The sequence below is a fragment of the Grammomys surdaster genome, unplaced genomic scaffold (genome assembly GCF_004785775.1).
Source record: "Grammomys surdaster isolate TR1022 unplaced genomic scaffold, NIH_TR_1.0 126187, whole genome shotgun sequence".
NCBI classification, from domain to species: domain Eukaryota; kingdom Metazoa; phylum Chordata; class Mammalia; order Rodentia; family Muridae; genus Grammomys; species Grammomys surdaster.
Window position 1 is genome coordinate 2,584,580 of NW_021620993.1, and position 20,122 is coordinate 2,604,701.

The 20,122-nt window shown below is 48.7% G+C and overlaps 2 protein-coding genes across 3 annotated transcripts in view; one reads left to right on the forward strand and one right to left on the reverse strand.

Annotated features, from left to right (window-relative positions):
* The window catches only part of Evc (EvC ciliary complex subunit 1), a 41,027-nt gene extending 33,618 nt beyond the window's left edge, over positions 1–7,409 (forward strand). Inside the window, exons 18-21 of the mRNA XM_028758223.1 lie at positions 3,517–3,643; positions 4,954–5,047; positions 5,671–5,784; positions 6,096–7,409. Coding sequence (XP_028614056.1) covers positions 3,517–3,643; positions 4,954–5,047; positions 5,671–5,784; positions 6,096–6,205 — 445 coding nt within the window. The 3' untranslated portion in view covers positions 6,206–7,409. The remainder of the gene's footprint in view (positions 1–3,516; positions 3,644–4,953; positions 5,048–5,670; positions 5,785–6,095) is intronic.
* A 6,236-nt stretch (positions 7,410–13,645) lies between these two features.
* Positions 13,646–20,122, reverse strand: part of Crmp1 (collapsin response mediator protein 1) — a 49,988-nt gene continuing 43,511 nt past the window's right edge. For both annotated transcript variants that reach the window (XM_028758119.1, XM_028758120.1), the window contains exons 12-14: positions 19,230–19,409; positions 16,808–16,973; positions 13,646–14,701 (exon numbers count right to left, since the gene is read on the reverse strand). In XM_028758119.1, the coding sequence (XP_028613952.1) occupies positions 14,610–14,701; positions 16,808–16,973; positions 19,230–19,409 (438 nt within the window). In that variant the 3' untranslated portion in view covers positions 13,646–14,609. The remainder of the gene's footprint in view (positions 14,702–16,807; positions 16,974–19,229; positions 19,410–20,122) is intronic.

Sequence of the window (20,122 nt, forward strand, 5' to 3'; positions counted from 1 at the left end):
AATGAGCCCCAGAGACCTGCCAGTCTCCTCTTCAGCACTGGGATTACGACCATGCTCCACCACGTTTGGCTTTGTTTTAAAACATGGGTTTCGAGGACCAAACTCAAGTTCTCACGCTTGCAAGGCAAGCGCCCACCATCTCCCAGCCCTGGTTATACGTTGTTAACCTGAAAGTAAAGGTAAGGGTCCAGGAGAGGGGGTGAAGGCATGCTTCATGGCAATGCCCACTGCAGCTCAGTGGGCTCCACGGGCTCAGCAGCTCTAGCTTCTTTCACCTGTTACCTTGCAGACCAGAGGATTAGAGTTGTGTCAGCTTGTCTGGTTCCTGTCCGTCATGTAGGACTAGAATCCAATGGTCACTCAGCTGGACTCTTCTTGCAGGGTCATGGGAAGAGTGGCTCCCCAGTTTACTGAGGACAAACGTCCACTAGCTGCAGGTGGTCTGGGGAGTTACAGAGGCAGTACTGAAGTGACTTTGGGAGACCTGGCCTTTAGCTTTGCCTGAAACACTTTTTGTCTGTCCCTTAAAGGAAGTCTCACAAGCAGGCTGGAAAGCACATGCTGCTGTGTTGGGAAACTATGCCTTGTAGGGAGGCCAGGGCTTAGGCAGAGCATCTACCACTGAGAGCAGCAGAGGCCAGCATCACACTGAGGAGGGACCATGCCCAGGTAATAAAACTGGGTCCAGCCTCAGTAGACTCTCTGAGTAAATAAAAACCATGGTTTTCCTGAACCAAACGCCATACACTACCTTGAGTCCTCTGCCTGGACACTGGCAGCTGTCAGCAGGTAACCACTTCAAGGTCCAGGCTTGCCACACCTTCCTTAAGTTGATAGAGCATGGACCAGCAGTTTTTCGATTTCAGATACAGAGGTATGATTAGCTTTGCCATTAAATGTACAGGTTCCACACCTCCACTCCCTCCCCCACTCCTAGTAACTTGAAACAAAAATGTGATCACAGAATCGTAGGAAATGCTCATGGATCCATGTTTTCATCATCTGGACTTCAACTACTAGAGGAGGGACCATTATGATTGGAATGTGGTCCAGGGTCTAGCTTTGACCCAGAACAAGACAAGCTTCAGTAGCCATCCACTCTGACTCCACATGGTTTATGAGAGAGGAGAGCCAGCCTGACAGAGAGGATGCTATGGTCTCTCCTTGAGTCCATAGTGAACTCAGCCTCCTTAAAAGTCAGAGAGGGAGTGTGCTGCAAAGCCGGGCACTGCCCTATCACAGGCATTCTGTGTCCAATACCCATCCCTTAGAAAAGCTCAATGAAGGCAAAGCTAGGCCATTGCAAAAGTTTCCCCCATGTGACTCCATGGAAGAGAAGATCAGGGTAACATGGAAAGACTATATCCCCAGGATAGAAAGAGCTTTGGGGACCAGCAAAGAAGTATGTTAGACCACTTACTTAGGGTTTATGCCCAAAGGAACCAGAGTCAGCATCCTAGCTAGGTCTCTATTGCTGTGATAAGACACCAGGACCAAAAAGCAACCTGGGGACCAAAAGCAACCTGGGGAGAGAGGGTTTATTTGGCTTATATGCTCTGTCACAGTTCATCATAAGGGAAGCCAGGACAGGAACTTGAGGCAGGAACCTGGAGGCAGAGACCATGGAGGATTGTTGCTTACTGGTTTTCTCTTCATGGTTTGCTTATATAACTCAGGACCACTTGCCCAGGGATGGCACAATCTGAAGGGGGCTGGACCTTTCCCACATCTATCATTAATCAAGAAAAAATGAGCCACAAAGTCACCCACAGACCAGTCTGATTGGGGGGAACTTTCTCAGTTGAGGCTTCCTCTTGGGTAATTCTATAGAGTTTGTGACAAGCTGACAAAAAAACTAACCATCATAGTCATCATACAAACAGAGGTTCACACACACACACACACACACACACACTTGCTGCAGCAATGTCCACAATAAACAAGGTAATAAATGAATCAATCCGCTGTCTCACCAATGGATAAATGAATGAAGTAAATGTGATAAACAGGTAGAGATAAAATACGATCAAGCCTTTAAAAAACACAGCACATCATCTACAGGAAAATGGATGAGGCAGGTGACCACCATGTTAAGTGAGATAAACCAGACTCAAAATGACGAGCACACATTTCTCTCTTAGGAAAAATCTAGATTTTTAAGAAGATGTGAAGTTGGGAGGGGAGTCCTGGGGGGAAGGAAAGGGATAAATGAGGGGCAGGGGGAAATAAGAGGTAGCGAGCAAGCAAAATGATCAAAGCACATGATGTGCATGTGTGGAGATGCTACAATGTAACCCAATAGTGTGCACAGTTAATACATGCTAATAAGGTTTTAAAGGGAGGGGTGAAAATTAAACTATCACAATGTCTGTCTAGCCAGAAATATTTTGATTTTAAAAAGGAATGACTAGATGGATAATGGATCCGTGAGTGGATCATGAGTGGATGTAACAGATGGTTGGACAGTGGATCATAGATAAATGAAGGATCGTGCGTGGATTGATGGACCCTGGATGGATGAATCATGGATAGATTAATGGACAGATAAATGGATCATGGATAGATTGATGAATCATGGCTGATTAGATGAATCATGAATGGGTGGGGTAGATAAATTGGATGGATGGATGGATGGATGGATGGATGGATGGATGGATGGATGATTTGGTCTTGCAGAATGAATTGAAACTTACAGGACACATGTGAGGAAGCGAGTAAAGGTATCCCATCGGCCTGCAGAGCATGAAGCAGAAGCAAGAATGCATTCGTATGTCTTGTGTGTCCCAGGACAGCCACCTATTGATGCTAAAGGTGGCTTCTGCCTTTGGATCTAGTCAGTCTTTCAGAAAATTGACCCTGAAGATAGAAAGGCAGTAGCTGCAAACTACAGGCCAGGAATAGATGTTACTGTTTGCAGAGGGCCAAAGCAAGGTATGCTGAAGAGGGAGAGAGAAGGGGTCTGTGTGCAAGGTGGTACTCTCTGTGTGAGGGACTTTGCCTATACCCAACCTATTCCTACTTCACAGAATTAGGAGGATGCCACATTAAGGCTTTCTCAGACACTGTTACTGGACATGAGCTTCCTCGGTGGTCCTGGAAGGCCTCTGGGCCTTTCACAGGAACTTCTCTCCTTAGGTGCTGTTGTCTGCTCATGAGATGATGCCAGTGTGCAGTTCTTTGTCCTCCACCTGGCAGTGTCCTGACTTGCCTCTGTCCTCGTGTCTCTAGGCTTTCCTAAGAGTGTAAATCCAGTGTTAGTGCAGGATTTCTTAGACTTCCCCATGCTTGATAGCCATGCAGCCCCAGGGTCAGAACTTGACTCCTGGAGGAATATGGCTACAGCATTGCATACACATGTTTTCCTGGCTCCCCTTTTTGTTCCAGGGCTCAAGTGTAGCTAAGGGTCTCAGGCCCTTTGTGCAGCATGTTCCCATGCAGTATGACTTCTAGAAAGGTTTTATAAGGACCTATTGGCCAAGGGTTCCAACAGTGTTAACCATCTCTTCCCACCACCAGGATGCTGTCACAGCAGAAGAAGCTCCTGGACCAGTTTACAAAGCACCAGCAGAGCCGCTTGAACTCTCAGAGGCAGAAGGCACAAGAGCTGGACCAACTGGAAGCCCAGCTTGAGACCCAGCTGCAGGTAGTTTCAGAGATGTGTCATTAGGCAGTGCCATAGTGCACCAGGAAGAGGCCACACCCGGGCTCACGGCCAGCTGCCCAGGCCACTGTAAAAACCTCTGTGCCCCACTCCAGACCTCTCCACCTCTCTTTGTCCATGTTATCTTTGACACTGTGTGACTTTCTGAAGGGAACATGAGCCCCTGGGGATAGCAGGTCCCACATGGCCCTGGTGTATTCCCTGGTGTATACAGGGCACAGCTGAGCAGTCTGCCCATGGTTTGGGAAGTAGTGAAGGAATGAGTATTCCCTGTGGTGCAGACCACCACCAAAAAGGCTGCAGGGTATCAGGGCAGCCATCTCTGCCTCTTGGGCTGTGCTGACAGTAACAAAGACCACAGTCTATGTAGAGCATTCAAGGAGGCTAAACTCCCGGGGTAGAGAGTGGACACTATAGCATGGAAAAGTCACAACCTGGAGGATTACAAGGTGTGACTCTATTCCCAGAGTATCTGCCTTTTAAAGAGTATCCAGGGACGTCAGGATGCTTTCAAACAAAATCAAGGAAAGACTGCATGGCTCAGCAGCTAAAAAGCACTTTCTGTTCAAACCTGGTCCTGAGTTACAGAATGCATGGTGGATGGGCAGAACTTACTTTCTAAAGCTGTCCTCTGACCACCACGTGTGCACCGTGGTGTACACACACACACACACACACACACACCTACCATCACCACCACCCCATCACCAAATGGATAAGTAAATAAAATTTAAAAGAAAAATCAGGATTTCAGAATGAAGAGGTATCACCATGGTTTGGCCTTTTCTTTGTCCATCTGGCCAAGGTTGGTAGTAGTGACAGCACTTGTTAAGAATCCCGTTAATGACGAGCTTTTGTTCCCAAGGGTCCCTTGCAGATGGCAGCTAATCTGAGAGCTCTCAACGTTAAATGTGAGCAATTGAAGGGGTGGCTTCAGTGATCCTTACTATAGATAGGAAAGCTGAGTCTGGTATAGACACATAGTAGTAAGTCATAGCTTCTGGGTCTTCTGGCAGCCATGCACTGAAGTGGAGCAGAGCTGGTGTTTGGCAGTGGCTGAGCCTCCAAACTGTCCTCATTTGTGGACAGGGTTATGAGACGAGGAGAGGGAACCCAGGTGTCAAGAGGAGTGGCCTCCTCCATACTTCTGTCCTGATCCTGACGTCTTGGGGTGGGGTGCTGCTTGGTAAATCTTCTACACTGGGACATGAGATGTGGCCACCAGCAATTCTTCACAGTGTAAGACTTCAACTCAGTGGCAGGGAACTGATTTGCTTCCACTTGTCTTTCAGGAAGCTGAGCAGAACCTTATCTCAGAGCTAGCGACACTGGCCAGAGTGCCCCTTCCTGAGAACAAGCCATTCTCCAACAAACGAGGACTGCCAGGTAAGTCCCTGTAGCAGGAGGGGCTCTGAGCTTAGAAGTGTGGGTGCCAGCCCACAGCCACCATCAAACAGCTGTGTAGCCTTGGGTATCCTGCATGGCTCCTCTTGGCTCTCCTACTCTCAGTAACTGTGCAGGATCAGGACACCCCAGAGACCCTGGCTCACTAGTACCCGCCATGCCAGTTCCTGCCTCCATTATTCTCCTGCCTCATCTTATCCCTGTCTCTACTTTCCCATATGTAAAATGGGGAAATGTCGTCTCTTTCCCCTGCCAGAGATACTCTGGTACATCATTGTCTGATGCCATCTGTTGGTGGAAGTGATTAACAGCTATTGCACACAAAAGCTCTGGCCAGTACCCACACTCTACCCTCTGTCTCTCCCGCTTCCTGTATCCTGCATGCTGTGGATGAAGCAGAAACAGGGAACCTGGTGCACCCAGTTCCATCCCAGCCCTGTCAAGCGCAGGCTGTGGGGTGTGGGAAATACTTCATGGTGTTCCGCTTGCTTCACAATGATGTGGGTACAAAGCCCACTTGCCCACCAAGGTTGCTTCTAAACTGTGGGAGCAGGAAGTGCCATCTAAAGTCAGGAAGCCATCCTGGGTCTGTTTGTCTTCTACAGAGAAGCCAGTAAGGACCAAAAGGAAGAAGCCCCCACCTCGGGAGAGAGAGGACCTGGGGCTACCAAACGATGATCACCCTGCCTTGGCTGACCACACTGCAGAACCACTCAGGTGTGAGGGGTTCCAGCCCACTGCCTTTCTCCTGCCCCCTGTCAAGTGTCTGGAGTCTGGGAATGACTCTTCTCAAGGTGCTCATGTGAGGCCCAGGAAATGCTAAGGATATATTTTGAGAATGGTGGGCAGGGAGGCCCTCAGGAGGTGCCTGCCCTGTTGGGACCTTTCCTTTGTGAATCAGCTCTGGTGCTGCTGGGTCAACTGAGCCAGTATCTCCATTATCCTCTGGCACTGAGTAGCTTCTGCCTGCTTTTGATACATCACATGCACTAGGAAGTTTCACTTCTTCTGGCTGGTCCTGCATCCACAGCGCAGCACACTCATGTCCGCAGCGGCGGCAGAAGGCTGGGTCAGCAGGACAGCAAGGCTGGCTATGGAGAAAACACAAGGAAGATACTGCAGAAAAGAAGCAATCTATAGTTGGATCCCTGCTGAGATGGGCCTGCCATGTACCTCACTTCCTCTGTGTGACTGGGGGACAGGAGAAGAGGCCAGTCTTGAGAGAGGGGGTTGCCACCTGCCTTAGAAAGTGAACATAGTGAGACAATAGCACCAAGTGCTCAGGATCATTGGAGATGGTGGGGACATGCTCTTGGGAATGTAGTATCTCAACTTTCACCCTGGTCCTCTTGCCCTGGTCTCTTCTTCCCTCAGGAGAACCCTCCACGCCTGCCCTCCAACCTCACACAGTGTCTTGGTCCTGCCTAACAGTCTGGTTAGAGATGGGAGACACCTGATTCCCAGCGTGCAAGAAGTCCTGCCCATTAGAGTCTTAGCATAGCTGGTATTTTTGGACCTGAGGCCACTGGTTCACCTCCGCTGTTCCAGTCCTTTCCCGCCCCTGACTCTGGCTGCTAGAGTCCCAACCAGGACCAACTTTTGGCCTTGATATTTCTATCTGTTGGCTCAGGTATCCCTGGAACCTGGTCACCCAAGGATGTATGAGTCCTAGGGCCGATGTTTGTGGCATAGCCACGGTGTTCCAGACACACAGACCTGTTCTAACCACTTGGAACATGAAGACCACACTTGCCTGTCACATACCACAAGAAGTCCTCTGTGGGCAGGGATGCTCTTCCTACCATCAGGCTCCACTGAGGATAGGAAACCTTCCCCTGAGGAGACACCGCAGGTCACCTGTCCCTTCTGAAGGATGATGAGGGCTTCCATAAGCTTTAAAAACAAGCCACACTTGCCCTATAGGCCAGAGGCCTTTCCCACCCAGGACGCTGTCTCTCCCAGCAGCGTCAAGGATTCCCAATCATCACTGTCAACATTTGAGTGTGATCACTCATTGTTCGGCTGTGAAAGCTGCTGATGCCAAAGATGGAGTCTCTCATGTCAGACCCAGACACAGGTGGAGCTGGGAGGTTGGGGTGGCACATACTGGTACATTTGAGATGAGAGCTGTCACTCAGTGGAAACTCACCTTCAGGTTCCCTGTTATTAGGAGACACCTCCCAAGGAACACCAGTGTTCACACTGGGAATCACTAAGGATTGACTGATGCAGCAAGCAACATTCCTCCTTCTTCCCCCACTTCCGTTCCTCAGCCTCCTGTGCCTTAAGCTCCTGTACACGAGGCAACCCTGGCTCCTCCTGAATAAAGAACTCTACTCCAGGAGTTGTTTTTGGCTGTTTCTGGCATATGGGGACCCAGGCTGTCCTGTACATTGAAGGACAATGGGCAGCAATCCTGGGCTCTACACACTAGATGCCAACTGTACCCAACCATTTATCTCCAGTGTTTTTCGTGCTAGGTCAATGTGCACCTCCCCTGGGCAAGCCCAGAACAGCACAGCACATCCCACTAGTTTCTGTAACTCAGGAGTCCCCTCAGGAATCTTCTGGACTTTCTGGGAACTTTAGGTTCTTAAAATGAAAACTGCAACTGGCTAATTAGAGAGCAGGCGTGTGTGTGTGTGTGTGTGTGTGTGTGTGTGTGTGTGTGTGTGTGAATGTATACATGGGGAGGCCAGAGTTGGCCTCAAACTTAGAGATCCAGAGATCTACCTGACTCAACTTCTGGAGTCCCGAGCACAAGGTTTATGCCACCGCCTGGCCTTTATCCATTTTGGAGGGGAAAGGATTGGTGAGAGGGTTCTCATTAGCCTGGAACTCACCAGTTAGGAGAAGCTGCCTGGCCAGAAGGTTCTCATGCTCAGAAGCCAAGCACTTTAAGAACTGAGTCACTTCCCCTGTAATCAGTTTTAACAACCAGAAGATCAACCATGCATGTTTCCCAATCTGCCCAGAATGGGGTTGGTTCCCAGCATGGGTCCACAGTGCCCTCTGGTGGCCTAATGTAGCATGTCACCTGAGGAATCTGGAAAAGCTCCGATTTCCTTCCTGCAAGGATACTGCTTGCATGGGGATCACTATTGTCACTTAAGTCCTCTGGTTTGATGGTGTGACTGTGATAAACATAAATCGTGTTGCTCACCTCCTCCAGCTCCAAGACTGGCCAGGTAACTCAAGTTTATTAGGGTTTCCATTGTGTGATTAAAACACAATGACCAAAAGCAGCTGGGGGGGGGGAGGGAAGGGTTCATTTCAGCTTATGGTTCCATATCATAGTCCATCGCTGAGGTCAGAGAAACCTAAGGCAGGAACCTGGAAGCAAGAACTGAAGAATATGCCTTAGAGAAACACTGCTTACTGGCTTGCTCCTCGTGGCTTGCTTACCCTGCTTTCTCATAGTATTCGGAACATCTGTCCAGGGGTGGTATCACCCACACTAAGCTGGGCTCTTACACATCAACCACCAAAAAAATGCCCTACAGATTTACCTACAGTCCAACCTTATGGGTATTTCTTCAGCTAAGATCCTCTCCTCTCCAAACACATCACCACTCAACTGCCATCTTTCCTTTCTCATCTGTTACCAGGATACCTTGTTAATATTAGTATCACATTAGAAAACAGCATATCTTCTAAAGTCCCACAGGCCTTAAAATCCACCTTAAAGGTTTAGTCTCTTTAAAACATCCAAAGTCACCGTTCCCTTCTCCTGTCCTCTGTCATTGTGTATTCTACACCTGATTTGTCTTTTTCGCCATGTCTTCTCACAAGACTTTCAGAATCAAGTGATTCCTGGCCAAGAAACAAAAGCAAAATTGTTCTGTTCCTCAATAAATTCAGATGGAAACTGGTAAAAAAAAAATCAGGTTCAGCTCTAAGAGAAGACACTGGAGGAGAATGAAGCTGGGTCTGCAAGGATCCACACAGCGGCAAGTCTGAGGGTTTATACAGAATTGGGGCCATCCATCGGTCCTACCAGATGGAGTTCAACAGTTTTTTAAAGATTTATTTATTTTATGCATATGAGTACCCTGTAGCTCTCTGCAGATGCTCCAGAAGAAGGCATTGGGTTCCAATACAGATGGTTGTGAGCCACCCTGTAGGTTACTGTGAATTGAACTCAGGACCTCTAGAAACGCAGTCAGTGCTCTTAACCACTGAAAGCCATCTCTCCAGCCTAAAGTTTGACAATTTTTTTTTTTTTTTGGTTTTTCGAGACAGGGTTTCTCTATGTAGCCCTGGCTGTCCTGGAACTCACTCTGTAGACCAGGCTGGCCTCGAACTCAGAAGTCTACCTGTCTCTGCCCTCCCAAGCGCTGGGATTAAAGACATGTGCCGCCACCACCGCCCAGCAAAGTTTGACATTTTTAACCTGGAGATTTGCTCATATCTAAATTGGAGGTGTGGTTTGTCCAGGAATAAAATGCAAAAACTTGCACAAAATTAAATAAAATAACAAAAGTCTTTTTTAAAAGTTCAAATCAACTCTAAAATATCCAAAACCTTTTTAGAATATCCAAAGTCTTGCACCTGTCAGAATAGCTAAGAGCAATAATATAAGTGACAGCTCATGCTGGCAAGATTATGGAGCAAGGGGAACACTCTCCTCCATTGCTGGTGGGATGACAAACTTGTACAACCACTATGGAAACCAATATGGCAGTTTCTAGGAAACCTGGGGCTTGATCTATCCCAAGACCCAGTGCTGGTCTGTGTACTGAACACTATCTATAGAGTTCTACAGAGCTCTGGCCAGGGTAAGGCAGCCAAAGAATTGTGCTTTCCAAAGGGGAGGGGGAGTTGGTCTCCCACAGCCATGGCTGCCCTGGAGCAGCGAGACTCTATGCTGTGGGCCATCGTAAACAGGAAGGGGTAGTGGGATCCGGGAGAGCTGCTGGTCTCTGCCATGGCTCCTATGTGCAGCCAGCAAAGGGGAAAAGTGATCTTGATTAGCCTGTGGGAGAAAACTCTCTTCCTCAAAAGTGTTACAGCTCTTACATGACAGATGTTCTCAGACTATCTTTGATGAAGTAACCCATGCTTTATTCCTTCTGGACAGATCCTTATATACATTTTGGGGTAGGTTGGGGTCTAAAAGCAGATGCCTTCTACTGACTTGCTTTGAGATTTTAGCAATGCCTCATCTGCATGTAGAGGAACTTCAGACACTGCCCCCATGTGACTGATTGTCACAGCCCTCTCCATGGGGTGCCATGGTCACGTGTTCCAGGACAGAAAACTGATCGGGTGTAACTTTAATTATTTCAAACCTTATTTTTAATGATGGTTATTAAATGCTTCAACCTCCCGGTAGCCTATCACCCACCAGAGGGAGTGGAAAAGAAAGGATACGGGGAAAGTGGACCTGTTTAGAAAGATTCTCTGGAGCAACTTCCATCTGTGTTGTCTGGAAGTCAGCAGCTTAGTTCTCTGGTCAGCAGGCAGCGGCAGCTTGAACCACTCACAAACATTCCATGGATACACCAGCAGTCCAGTTTGGTAGAGTTGGGTTAGCAACAGCAGTGACATGACCTAGCAGCCTCAGCTCAAGTCAGCAGGAGGAACCAACAGGAACCCTAGGAGAAGTTCTCAGCTGTGCCTCTCTCAGGAAAGCGAAGATCAGCAAAGACTGGAGACCCACAAGCATTACACAGCTAGCTCTATAAGCAAGCCTAGCTTTCTCTCAGTCACTCCTTAGAGTCCTGCTTATGCCCTCCAAATATCACGTGACCTCCACAGTTCTTGCTTCAGCACTTACTGTGCATCATCATATGAATCCAATCAACCTGAGTCCATGGAAGCGGCAAGAAACCGCCAGAAGTGTTTTGGTGCGTTTCTCTCTATGGAGTCCCGACAAATGCAGCTCCACTATACAATGTAAGGCAGACCAATACATGATGTTGTTAGCAAAGAATCCTTCATTGCACGTTCTTTCACGGCTTGCTTTAGCAGAACATCCTCTCTCCTATGTCTGTTTCAGCAAAATGTTCCTACATGCGTCTGCCTTAGCCTTTCATCTGTGTCCACTTTAATGAAATGTTCCTTCATGTGTTTGCCTCAGCAAAACACCATCCAACTGACTTTCCAAAGAACCCTTAAGTTTCCACTTCAGTCGGGAGTAAGTGAAACCTGCCATCCTCTGGTATGAGAATACTGGGGTTTCTAAACCCACTACACCTAACCAAGTTTCCTGGCACAGTCCACTGCCTCAGAACCCAGTTATATCATTCTTGGTAGGATCCTCCATCCTACCACAAGGATACTTGTTCACCCACATCAGTAGTGACTTCATTCACAATGGCCAGAAACTCGAAACAACCAAGATGTCCCTCAACCAAAGTATGGATAAAGAAAACGCAATATGTTTACACAAGGTAGTATTATTCAGTTGTTAAAAACAATGACATCATGAAATTTTTCAGGCAAATGGATGGAATTAGAAAAAGAAACTTTTCCTGGCTAAGGTAACCCAAACCCAGAAAGTCAAACATGGTATGTACTCACTTATAAGTGGATATTAGCTGTTAAGTAAATGACAGTCGTGCTACAATCCACAGACCCAGGAAGCTAAGCAACAAGGAGGCCTCTAAGGGAAATGCATGGATCTCCCCAGGAAGGGTAAAAAGAATAGATTTTGTGGGTGGACTGGGTGTGGGTGGGAATGAGAACAGGAAGGATTGGGTGTAGAATTGGGGAGGAGTGGAGAGAGACTACTGGAATTGAAGCGCTTTGGGAGGCATTGTTGAAACCTAGTGCAGTAGACATTCCCAGGACTCTACAAGAGTGACCCTAGTGAGGACACCTAGTAATGGAGGATACAGAACATGAAACAGCCATTCTCTGTAACCAGGCAACTTTCCAGTGGTGAGACTGGGACGGCAGCCCAGCCTCAAACCTCCAATCTACAATCTATGCCACCTCCAAGATGGACGGGGACAATGGAAGCTCAGAACATGTGGATGTGGACAACCAATGCCTGGTCTAATCTGAGGCCCACATCATGAAAGGGAGACCGTGCCTGACACTGCCTGGGTGACTGGAAACCAGAGGCTAGATAGCCCAGAGGCCTAGGATAGAAAAAAAAATCAATAAAATGATTCTTAATGATATTCTGCTATACTCATAATCAATGCCTGACCCAATCATCGCCAAAGAGGGAACAGATGCAGAGACCCACAGCTGAACATTAGGTGGAAAAGGAGTCCAAATTGGAGTTCTCCAGAGAGCACTGCCCCTCAGAGCTCAGGGAACCCCATGGAAGAGGGCGGGGAGAACTGTGGGACCCAGAGGGGTCAAGGACACCAGGAGAACATGGCCTTCAGAAAGAATCAACCAAGCAGGGCTCATAGGGGCTCACAGAGACTGCAGTAGTAACCATGATGCTTGCATGAATCTACACTAGATTCTCTGGAAATGTTATGGTTGATAGCTTGGTGTTTTTGTGGGACCCCTAACAGTGGGAATGGGGGTGTCTCTGACTCTTTTGCCTGCTCTTGGGACCCTTTTTCTCCTACTGTGTTGTCTTACCCATCCCTAATATGAGGGTCTGTGCCCAGTCTTATTGGAACTTGTTATGCTGTGTTTGATTGCTATCCCTGGGAGGACTGCTCTTTTCTGAAGGAAAACTGAGGAGGAGTAGGATCTGAGGAAGAGAGGGGCAGGTGGTGGGTACTGGGAGTAGTGAAGGGAGGGGAAACTGTGGTTCAGATATATTGTATGAGGCAAGTTTTTTTTTCAACTCAGGAGAGTCAGGGAGAGTAAGGAGAGGGATGCCTGGCCTAAGAGAAGCCCTTGTCCAGTTCCTGCCCACATGACCTCACTCCCTGATCATGGTAGGAGACTACAGCTCCTCAGGAGTCAGAAGGTTGCCACAGGAGGGAATTCCTGATTTCTAAGAAGCTGCTCCACAACCCCAAACACAGAAGGGGAGTGGGAACAATGCCTCCCTCCCAGTTTGGGGCTTGTGACTCCTGCAGGCTTATCTCTATGCAGCCAGGCACCTGGTGGGCCCCAAGCTGCCCAATAGACCCTGAGCCCTGTCTAACAGGGATTTTTTAAAGGCTGCTTATCACATCACATCCCAAGTAGGCCCTGGGTACTCTCATAGGAACAGCTAATGTGAGAGAAGATCCTTCCCCTGAAGCCGAGTTGGTCTGGCCCTATGTCCTTTACCTACAGGGCCTCTGTGGAACTGTAGACAAAACTTATCACTCAATTTGCAAGGGTGCCCTTCACTTGGGAGGCCTCTTGTTCTTTAATCCCAGGCTTACTTGGTTGGAGAACAGCATGGCTCCTTACAGAATGTACAGCCTTCTCCCAGCTCCTCTGCTCTAGAGAGCAGCACAGAGTGTCACTGCTCAGTATCCTTCGTGATCCAGTTCCTAAGCAGACCCAGCTGTGAGCTTTGTCTGTCAGTCAGGGAATAGCCCGGACACCCGCCTATTGATCCAGGGCTTGACCCATTTTCCCAAGGCATGTACTAACTCTTCCCTCCTATCTCTCACCCCCAGTGGCCCCAGTACTTGGCCATCACAGAGTCAGGGTGAGTACCAGGCATTTGATGCACCCAAATGAAAACACCCACTCAGATCAACGGGCAATTTAATTTCTTTATTTTTTTTCACAAGCTTTGAATTCAGAAATAAGAGCCACCAACAAGTCATTTATTAAGTAAAAATGGAAGTGAATACAAAGGAAAACTGTACAAAACTTTAAAAATCTGACTGCCCTGCTTGACCTCCTCAGAGGGACAGAGACTCAGGCAGCCTGGGCAGAGCCATTACCGCACCATCCTCAAGGCCTGAGTGGGGTATCGGGATAAATACCCCTTTCTGGGTGAGAGCCTGGCTGGGCCCAAAGCCCAAGGCTGGCTGGAAGAACACACAGACCAGAACGACACTATGGCCAGCTACAGGTGCCACAGGGACCAGGTTGTTGACACAGGACGTGGGTGGTGGAGCTCCGTGACCTTCCCTGCCATTCTGCATATTCACAGGTCTCAGTCAGGGTGGGGATGGGGACCACATTTTTCTAGTGAAGACTCATGGGGAGCCGTCATTTTTAAGAGTTTGGAAATCTCCCCTGGGGGCTAAGGTCTTGGCATCATGTCTATATCAGTCCTCGACGATGTCCATCAGCCGCGCTCAGACTTGCATACGTAACTTACTAACATGCATCCTATCCTAGAACAGCTACAGGGCGCAAAGGAACCATCACTCAGAGGGTCATGGAGGAGTGGAGGGAACAGTATAGGACGATGCTAAACCTGGGGGTCACTATGAAGGGAAAATGGAGACACCATGCTCTGAGGTGGAGTCGGTGTGAACACATACGGTGGGCAAGGAACTTCCAGGCAAACACACCACACTAGTACCACTTCTTCCTAAGCAGAGAAGGAAAGAGCATCACTCAATCTCCCCTCCATCAGTACCAACTAAAACTGTGGGCTTCAAAAACACGGATAGGAAAAGGAATGGACATTTTCCCATAATCCTTCACTCTTGCATATCTGGCTCATCTGAGGTCAACCGAGGCTGGTGATGTTGGAGCGGCCACCAGGGGGCGCCACAATGCGGTGGCCTGTACGCCTTGGATTGTTGTCATCTATCTGGGCACCTGAAAGAGACAGAAGGTCAGCAGTGTGTGGAATAAGACCTGTTTACATCACCTTGGCATGCTGATGCTGAGACTGCCCATCATTCCAACCCACCTCCAAGACCCTGTCCAGGTTCACTCTAGGAAGGGTCCCTGACCTGTAGACCTGCTTGACCTCTTCTGGATACCTGCCAGTCCTGAGGTCCCTCTCCTATATCTCTGACCCCTGCATAGTTTGACCTTGAGATAGAAAAGCACTTAGTGAGTTCCCACTGTGTGCAGGCAGACGTGGTGCACTGGTGTGTGCTGAGAATACACACATTGATGGTAGATATGTGTTCTACCCACAATTCAAAAATAAGGGTGCCGAGACTCAGGCTGAATAACCTAAGGACACAGATATTAGGTTCAGAAGGCAGGAGCCATGCTCATACTGGCTTTCCCCTGAAACCCATCCTCCTTTGCACAGTGTCCCTTGCTCCAGTGGCTTTTGATGGATGTGCACATGCACACTACACAAGTCTGTGCCTGTATGTGGACTGACTGGCTTCCCTTCTGACACTGACTTTACAGGGCCTGTTTGGGTGAGCCTTCAAGAGCCTGGCACAGAGTACAACTCTGGTTCTCCCAGCTGTGCCATTGTCAGCCATCTGTCTGTCTGTCTGTCTTCTTGGCCACCCAGGACTCAGCCTACACTTCATTCATTTCCCCTCATGCACCTTGCTTGCCAGGTAACTGACTATCCCATGAAGATGCCTGCTAGACTAACACACTGTACCTATGTGCCAGAGCAGTGTCCTGCCTTGGAAGTGGGTGAGGGTGAACTTTATAGCAATGCAAGAGAGTCAGCTATGTGGCTGGCAGCAGAAGTGGCATTTGGTAAATGTCCACAAAGCCCTGAGGGTAGCATCGTGAGCTTCAGAGGGGATGGAGGGCTCAGGTGGAGAGCAGGCCGAGGGCCCTAACGCAGGCTTGCTATCACATGGCTATCCTTGATCTAAAGATTACTCTATCCACATCTAAGGATAGATCTATGGTATTTAGTTGTCTGACAGACCTAGAGAGCCAGTCTGCAAGCTCCTCTCAACACAGAAGGCAGCCCTCTGTGTACACCAGACAGGATTCTAGGGTTGTGCCTGGAGTCATTTTCTGCAATAACATTGGCTACCTTCAACACCAGAATTACACTCAGGTAACTATTCCAAGAAAGGATCATGAAAACTGAGGTGTCCCGGGGGTCCCTTGACCCAGAACCCACTGTCCATGCAGAGTACTTCTCATCCTACAATTTAAACTATAACTACATCCTCGCTCAGCTCCTGCCACCCTCTCTGTTGCTAGCCCACACTTTTTCTGGTATGACCCACTGACCTACTTTAGCCCACTGCCTGTTTTTACATAGCTCATGAGCTCATGTTCATGCTTTAAATGGTTCATGTTTTTAAAGGCCATTGAATACAACAACCTAGACTTTAAACTGTGGAATTCAGCAAGTTCTTCGTTTTAACTGAAGCTGTCCAGCTATGCATCATTCATCATTCCATCCCTAGGACCCTCCTACGCTGGCTCTAACTGGTATTTCAATGACAGTACAATGCTCCCAGTGTGTGTGTCTGCCCTCGTGTGGCCATCTGGTGGAGTTGCAGGTGTATGTCCTCAAGTTGGGACCTTATTCCTAATTGTTGTTGAGTCCTGAATCCTAGAATTTTGAAACTGAATTTTGTGAAACTTCAAACAATACCAGGAACACACCACCACAATGTGAGGGTGACATGAAGTCCATATTGTGCTTCCGATGCCAGGGTGCGGGTGTGGTTGAGGGCCAGATACGGAGCATGTACCCAGGAAATGACAGGGCTCCTGCCTCATACCCACCCCTGGGCTCCACACTTAGCTTCCCGGTATGAGAGTGGTAATGTCCTCTCTCCCACCCCCATAATGCTGAAGCCCAGGGCTGATTGGTGCTAAGGTCAAGAATCAACATGCTATGCTGCTCCCCTAGAAACACCTGCCCATGCTGTGCCTCCGGGGCACAGCAGAGGAATGTGCCCGTGCCTTCTGGCCTTCTCCACCTATGCCCAAAGCCATGTGTCCCTTTCCACAGGAGCCTGGCTTCCATGAGGCTACCTGATAAGCTGAAGTTGGACTGGTGGAGGTTCCTGATGGGTGGGGGTTGGTGTTTAGAAGGCGAGGATTTGGCAGAAGGAGCAGGAGCTGCATGTTTGGGTGTAGCTGGCACCTCGTACACGGGGCCATCATACATGCCCCTGGAAACACTATGCAACCCGAAAACCTAAACAGAAAGTGAAGAGAGTCAGGTTATCATTGCATCTGTGCTTCTGCCCTGACAACAAAGGGGCCTAAGGCCATCTAGCTACACACCACACATATGCTCACATAAGCCACACTTGTGGACACACAGACATGTGCCCACACAGCACAGTGCAATATGGACACACACACACACACACACACACACGTATTTCAATTTCATCTCTACAGAGTACATAGGGAGATGGGGGCAGGTGACTGGTTAGAGGAGGGAGGGGGTGAGGCAGGGAGGGCAGAGGAATCAAGGTGCTGGAGGACCTTCCCCATAGTGGCCACAAGAGGGCAGGCTGCCACCATCCAGAAGCGGAGAGGCTGTCTGCCATGCCACTGAAAGAAGCCCAACAGCCCAGGGCTAAGGCAGGGACCCCTGGAGCCTGCTGGAGATCCTGTACAGCCCAGAGAGTCTCAAAAAATGTCCACAGGAGATGACACTGACTCCAGGTCTCAGAGAACAGCATGTATCCAGGGAACTGTACAAGGCCTTAAAGGGACCAGTAGTGTTAAGTGTCCTGACCCCTGTTCCAGGCTCCTCCTCCTCCTCCAAAGCTAGCAAGCTCAGCTTCGTCCCAAGGCCCTTCTCCCTGACTACCAAGGCTTCCGGTGACTAGTGCCCTTGTCACCCTGCTTCTCATGCCTCCCTTCAGTCACCACCCTTCTCTCCGCTCAGGGTGGCCAAAGGCAGGCTCTGTGCCCCACTCCCAGCCTTGCTCCTGTCCACTGCCCAGGCACATGGGCAGGGAACCCCAAGTACAGTAACCTGACTCCTGATGCAAACTGATGACAGCATGGCCAGGTACTTTCCCAGTGACAGTTAACTGTTCACCATAGGATTCACCAGGTCGGCCTCCAGCCCAGTGAACAATGTGAGGAGTGGGCATCCCAGCCATTTTGGTAACTGAGACCCTTGGCCCACAGTGCCTGTGATGTGTGTCTCTCTGGTACTACCCCTTGTGGCAGAGAGACAGTTGACAGATGGGAACAACTCTGTGGGGTCTGGGGCTGAGAGAAGGTGTCTGACTTCGCTATTTAAATCAGAAGTAGTGCTACCCATTAGTAAAGTACAAGAATTGAAATACACAAATGAGCATGCACCCACTCAAGTACAAATATACATGTGCATGCATGTGCACCCAATATGCAAGACACACACCTGTATACAAGCAGTCATGTACAGTACATAGAATAAGTACACACATACATGCACAGCACACACAATAAGCACACACCCACACATATGCATACACTGTATAATATGCACAATGGATCAATGAACATATACGTACATGTGTACACAATGCAGTGGGCATACACATATGCATACATGTGTAGTAAACATAATAAGCACATAATAGTCATAATATACAATGGATAAATGAACACATACAAATATGTATGCACAGCACACATAGGTACATCCATATGCATACTGTACAAAACAAGCAACAGACAAATGTTTACACATGCATGCATGCACAGTACACACAATGGGTATGTGTACATGTGCATGTGTGTGCAATACATGCAGTGCCACACCTGTGTAGTACACAAAGCGGACAGACATGTATACATGCACATAGACTAGAGACACGCAGGCAACATACACAACATACACAGCTGGCCTTTCTGTCACAGTGTCACTTAGATCGTGTAGATAATGAGCTCATATGGTGACAGAAGGGTCACAGACAGGGAGGGTCACAGGGGGGAGGGCCACAGTAAAGAGTCCAGAATTCCCTCCTCTAAGTCAGAGACAAGGACAGAGCTTACTGGAGCCTCCCAAGGCCACAGCTGAAGGAAGATCTTAGAAAAGAAATAAATATGGCAGAAGGGGAGAAGGAGAGAGCTAGGCAGATCAGCCGGGAGCCAGCCCTCGGATTGTGGGCTGTGCAATCCCCTGTGGTAGATGGGAAACTAGGTAAGTCTTTCAGGGTCCTGAGCATCAAGTTCTAATCTGGAAAATAAAGCTCATGACCCTCCAGTGGGCTACGTGAGGAACCTCCAAGATGTGCAAGGCAGAACCCCAAGCAGCTCACGAGCACCTCTGTCACACACAGGTGCACCCAACACAGCATGCAAGGGCCTGCAACCTCCCTGGCCTTGTCTGGTTTCAGTTGAACAAACAGGGACATACAGCCATGCTCATCCACCCTCCACAGGACAGAGCCCAGTTCCCAACGAAGGGGACAACAGCTCAAGGGCCCTCCATGCAGGAGCTCACCTTGCTCCTGATCCTGACACGTTGGTAGAGGTGCTCTGGGAATGGCTTCCGAGGGATGAAGCGGCCCATGCCCTTGCTGACGCTGATGTTTCCATCCTCAAAGACAATCTTGCCCTGGCTGATGACCACTAGGGGGGAACCATGGCACTCCATGCCCTCAAAGATGTTGTACTCCACAGTCTGTGAATGCAAAAAGCCTGGAGTTAACTTCTGTACCACACCCAAGGTTTCCCCTGCATCTACATGGCACACAAATGATGTTGTATTACAAGTATTTTCCAATGACTTTTTCTCCTCTGTGTGATAGTCTACCATGCACAACAGACAGTGAACAGCACTTGTTGAAACTGAATGTTAACACTTACCCCGGGGCATCTTGAATGGAAGCTATGCTACTCTGTAGACAAGCACTATGTACTTGATTGTAACTCCCACTTTTGTGACATTGTTATCTTTTGTGAGAGAGAGAGCTTCCTAAGTAAAGTACATAGACTTCCCTAAAACACTTGTACACAGGCAAATCACGCCCCAAGAAATGAGCCCAGTCTGCACTACCACATGGAAGTCAAGGAACATTGCACACTCTCAGTCTGAGCACAGGGCAAGACCATGCTGTTGCTGTCTTGTCTACTGAAAAGACAACAGGGCCTGGGAGGTGGCTCAGTGGCAGCGTGCTTGCTGCCAAGCCCAATGACCTGAGTTTAATCTTTGAGACAAATGTGGTGGACAGAAAGAACTCATTCTCTCAATATGTCCCTGACCTGCATATCCCCTCCTCAGAGAGTGAGAGAGAGAGAGAGAGGGAAGGAGGGAGGGAAGGAAGGAGGGGGTGGGGGGGGAAGAGGAATATTGAGAGAATGAGTTCTTTCTGTCCACCACATTTGTCTCAAAGA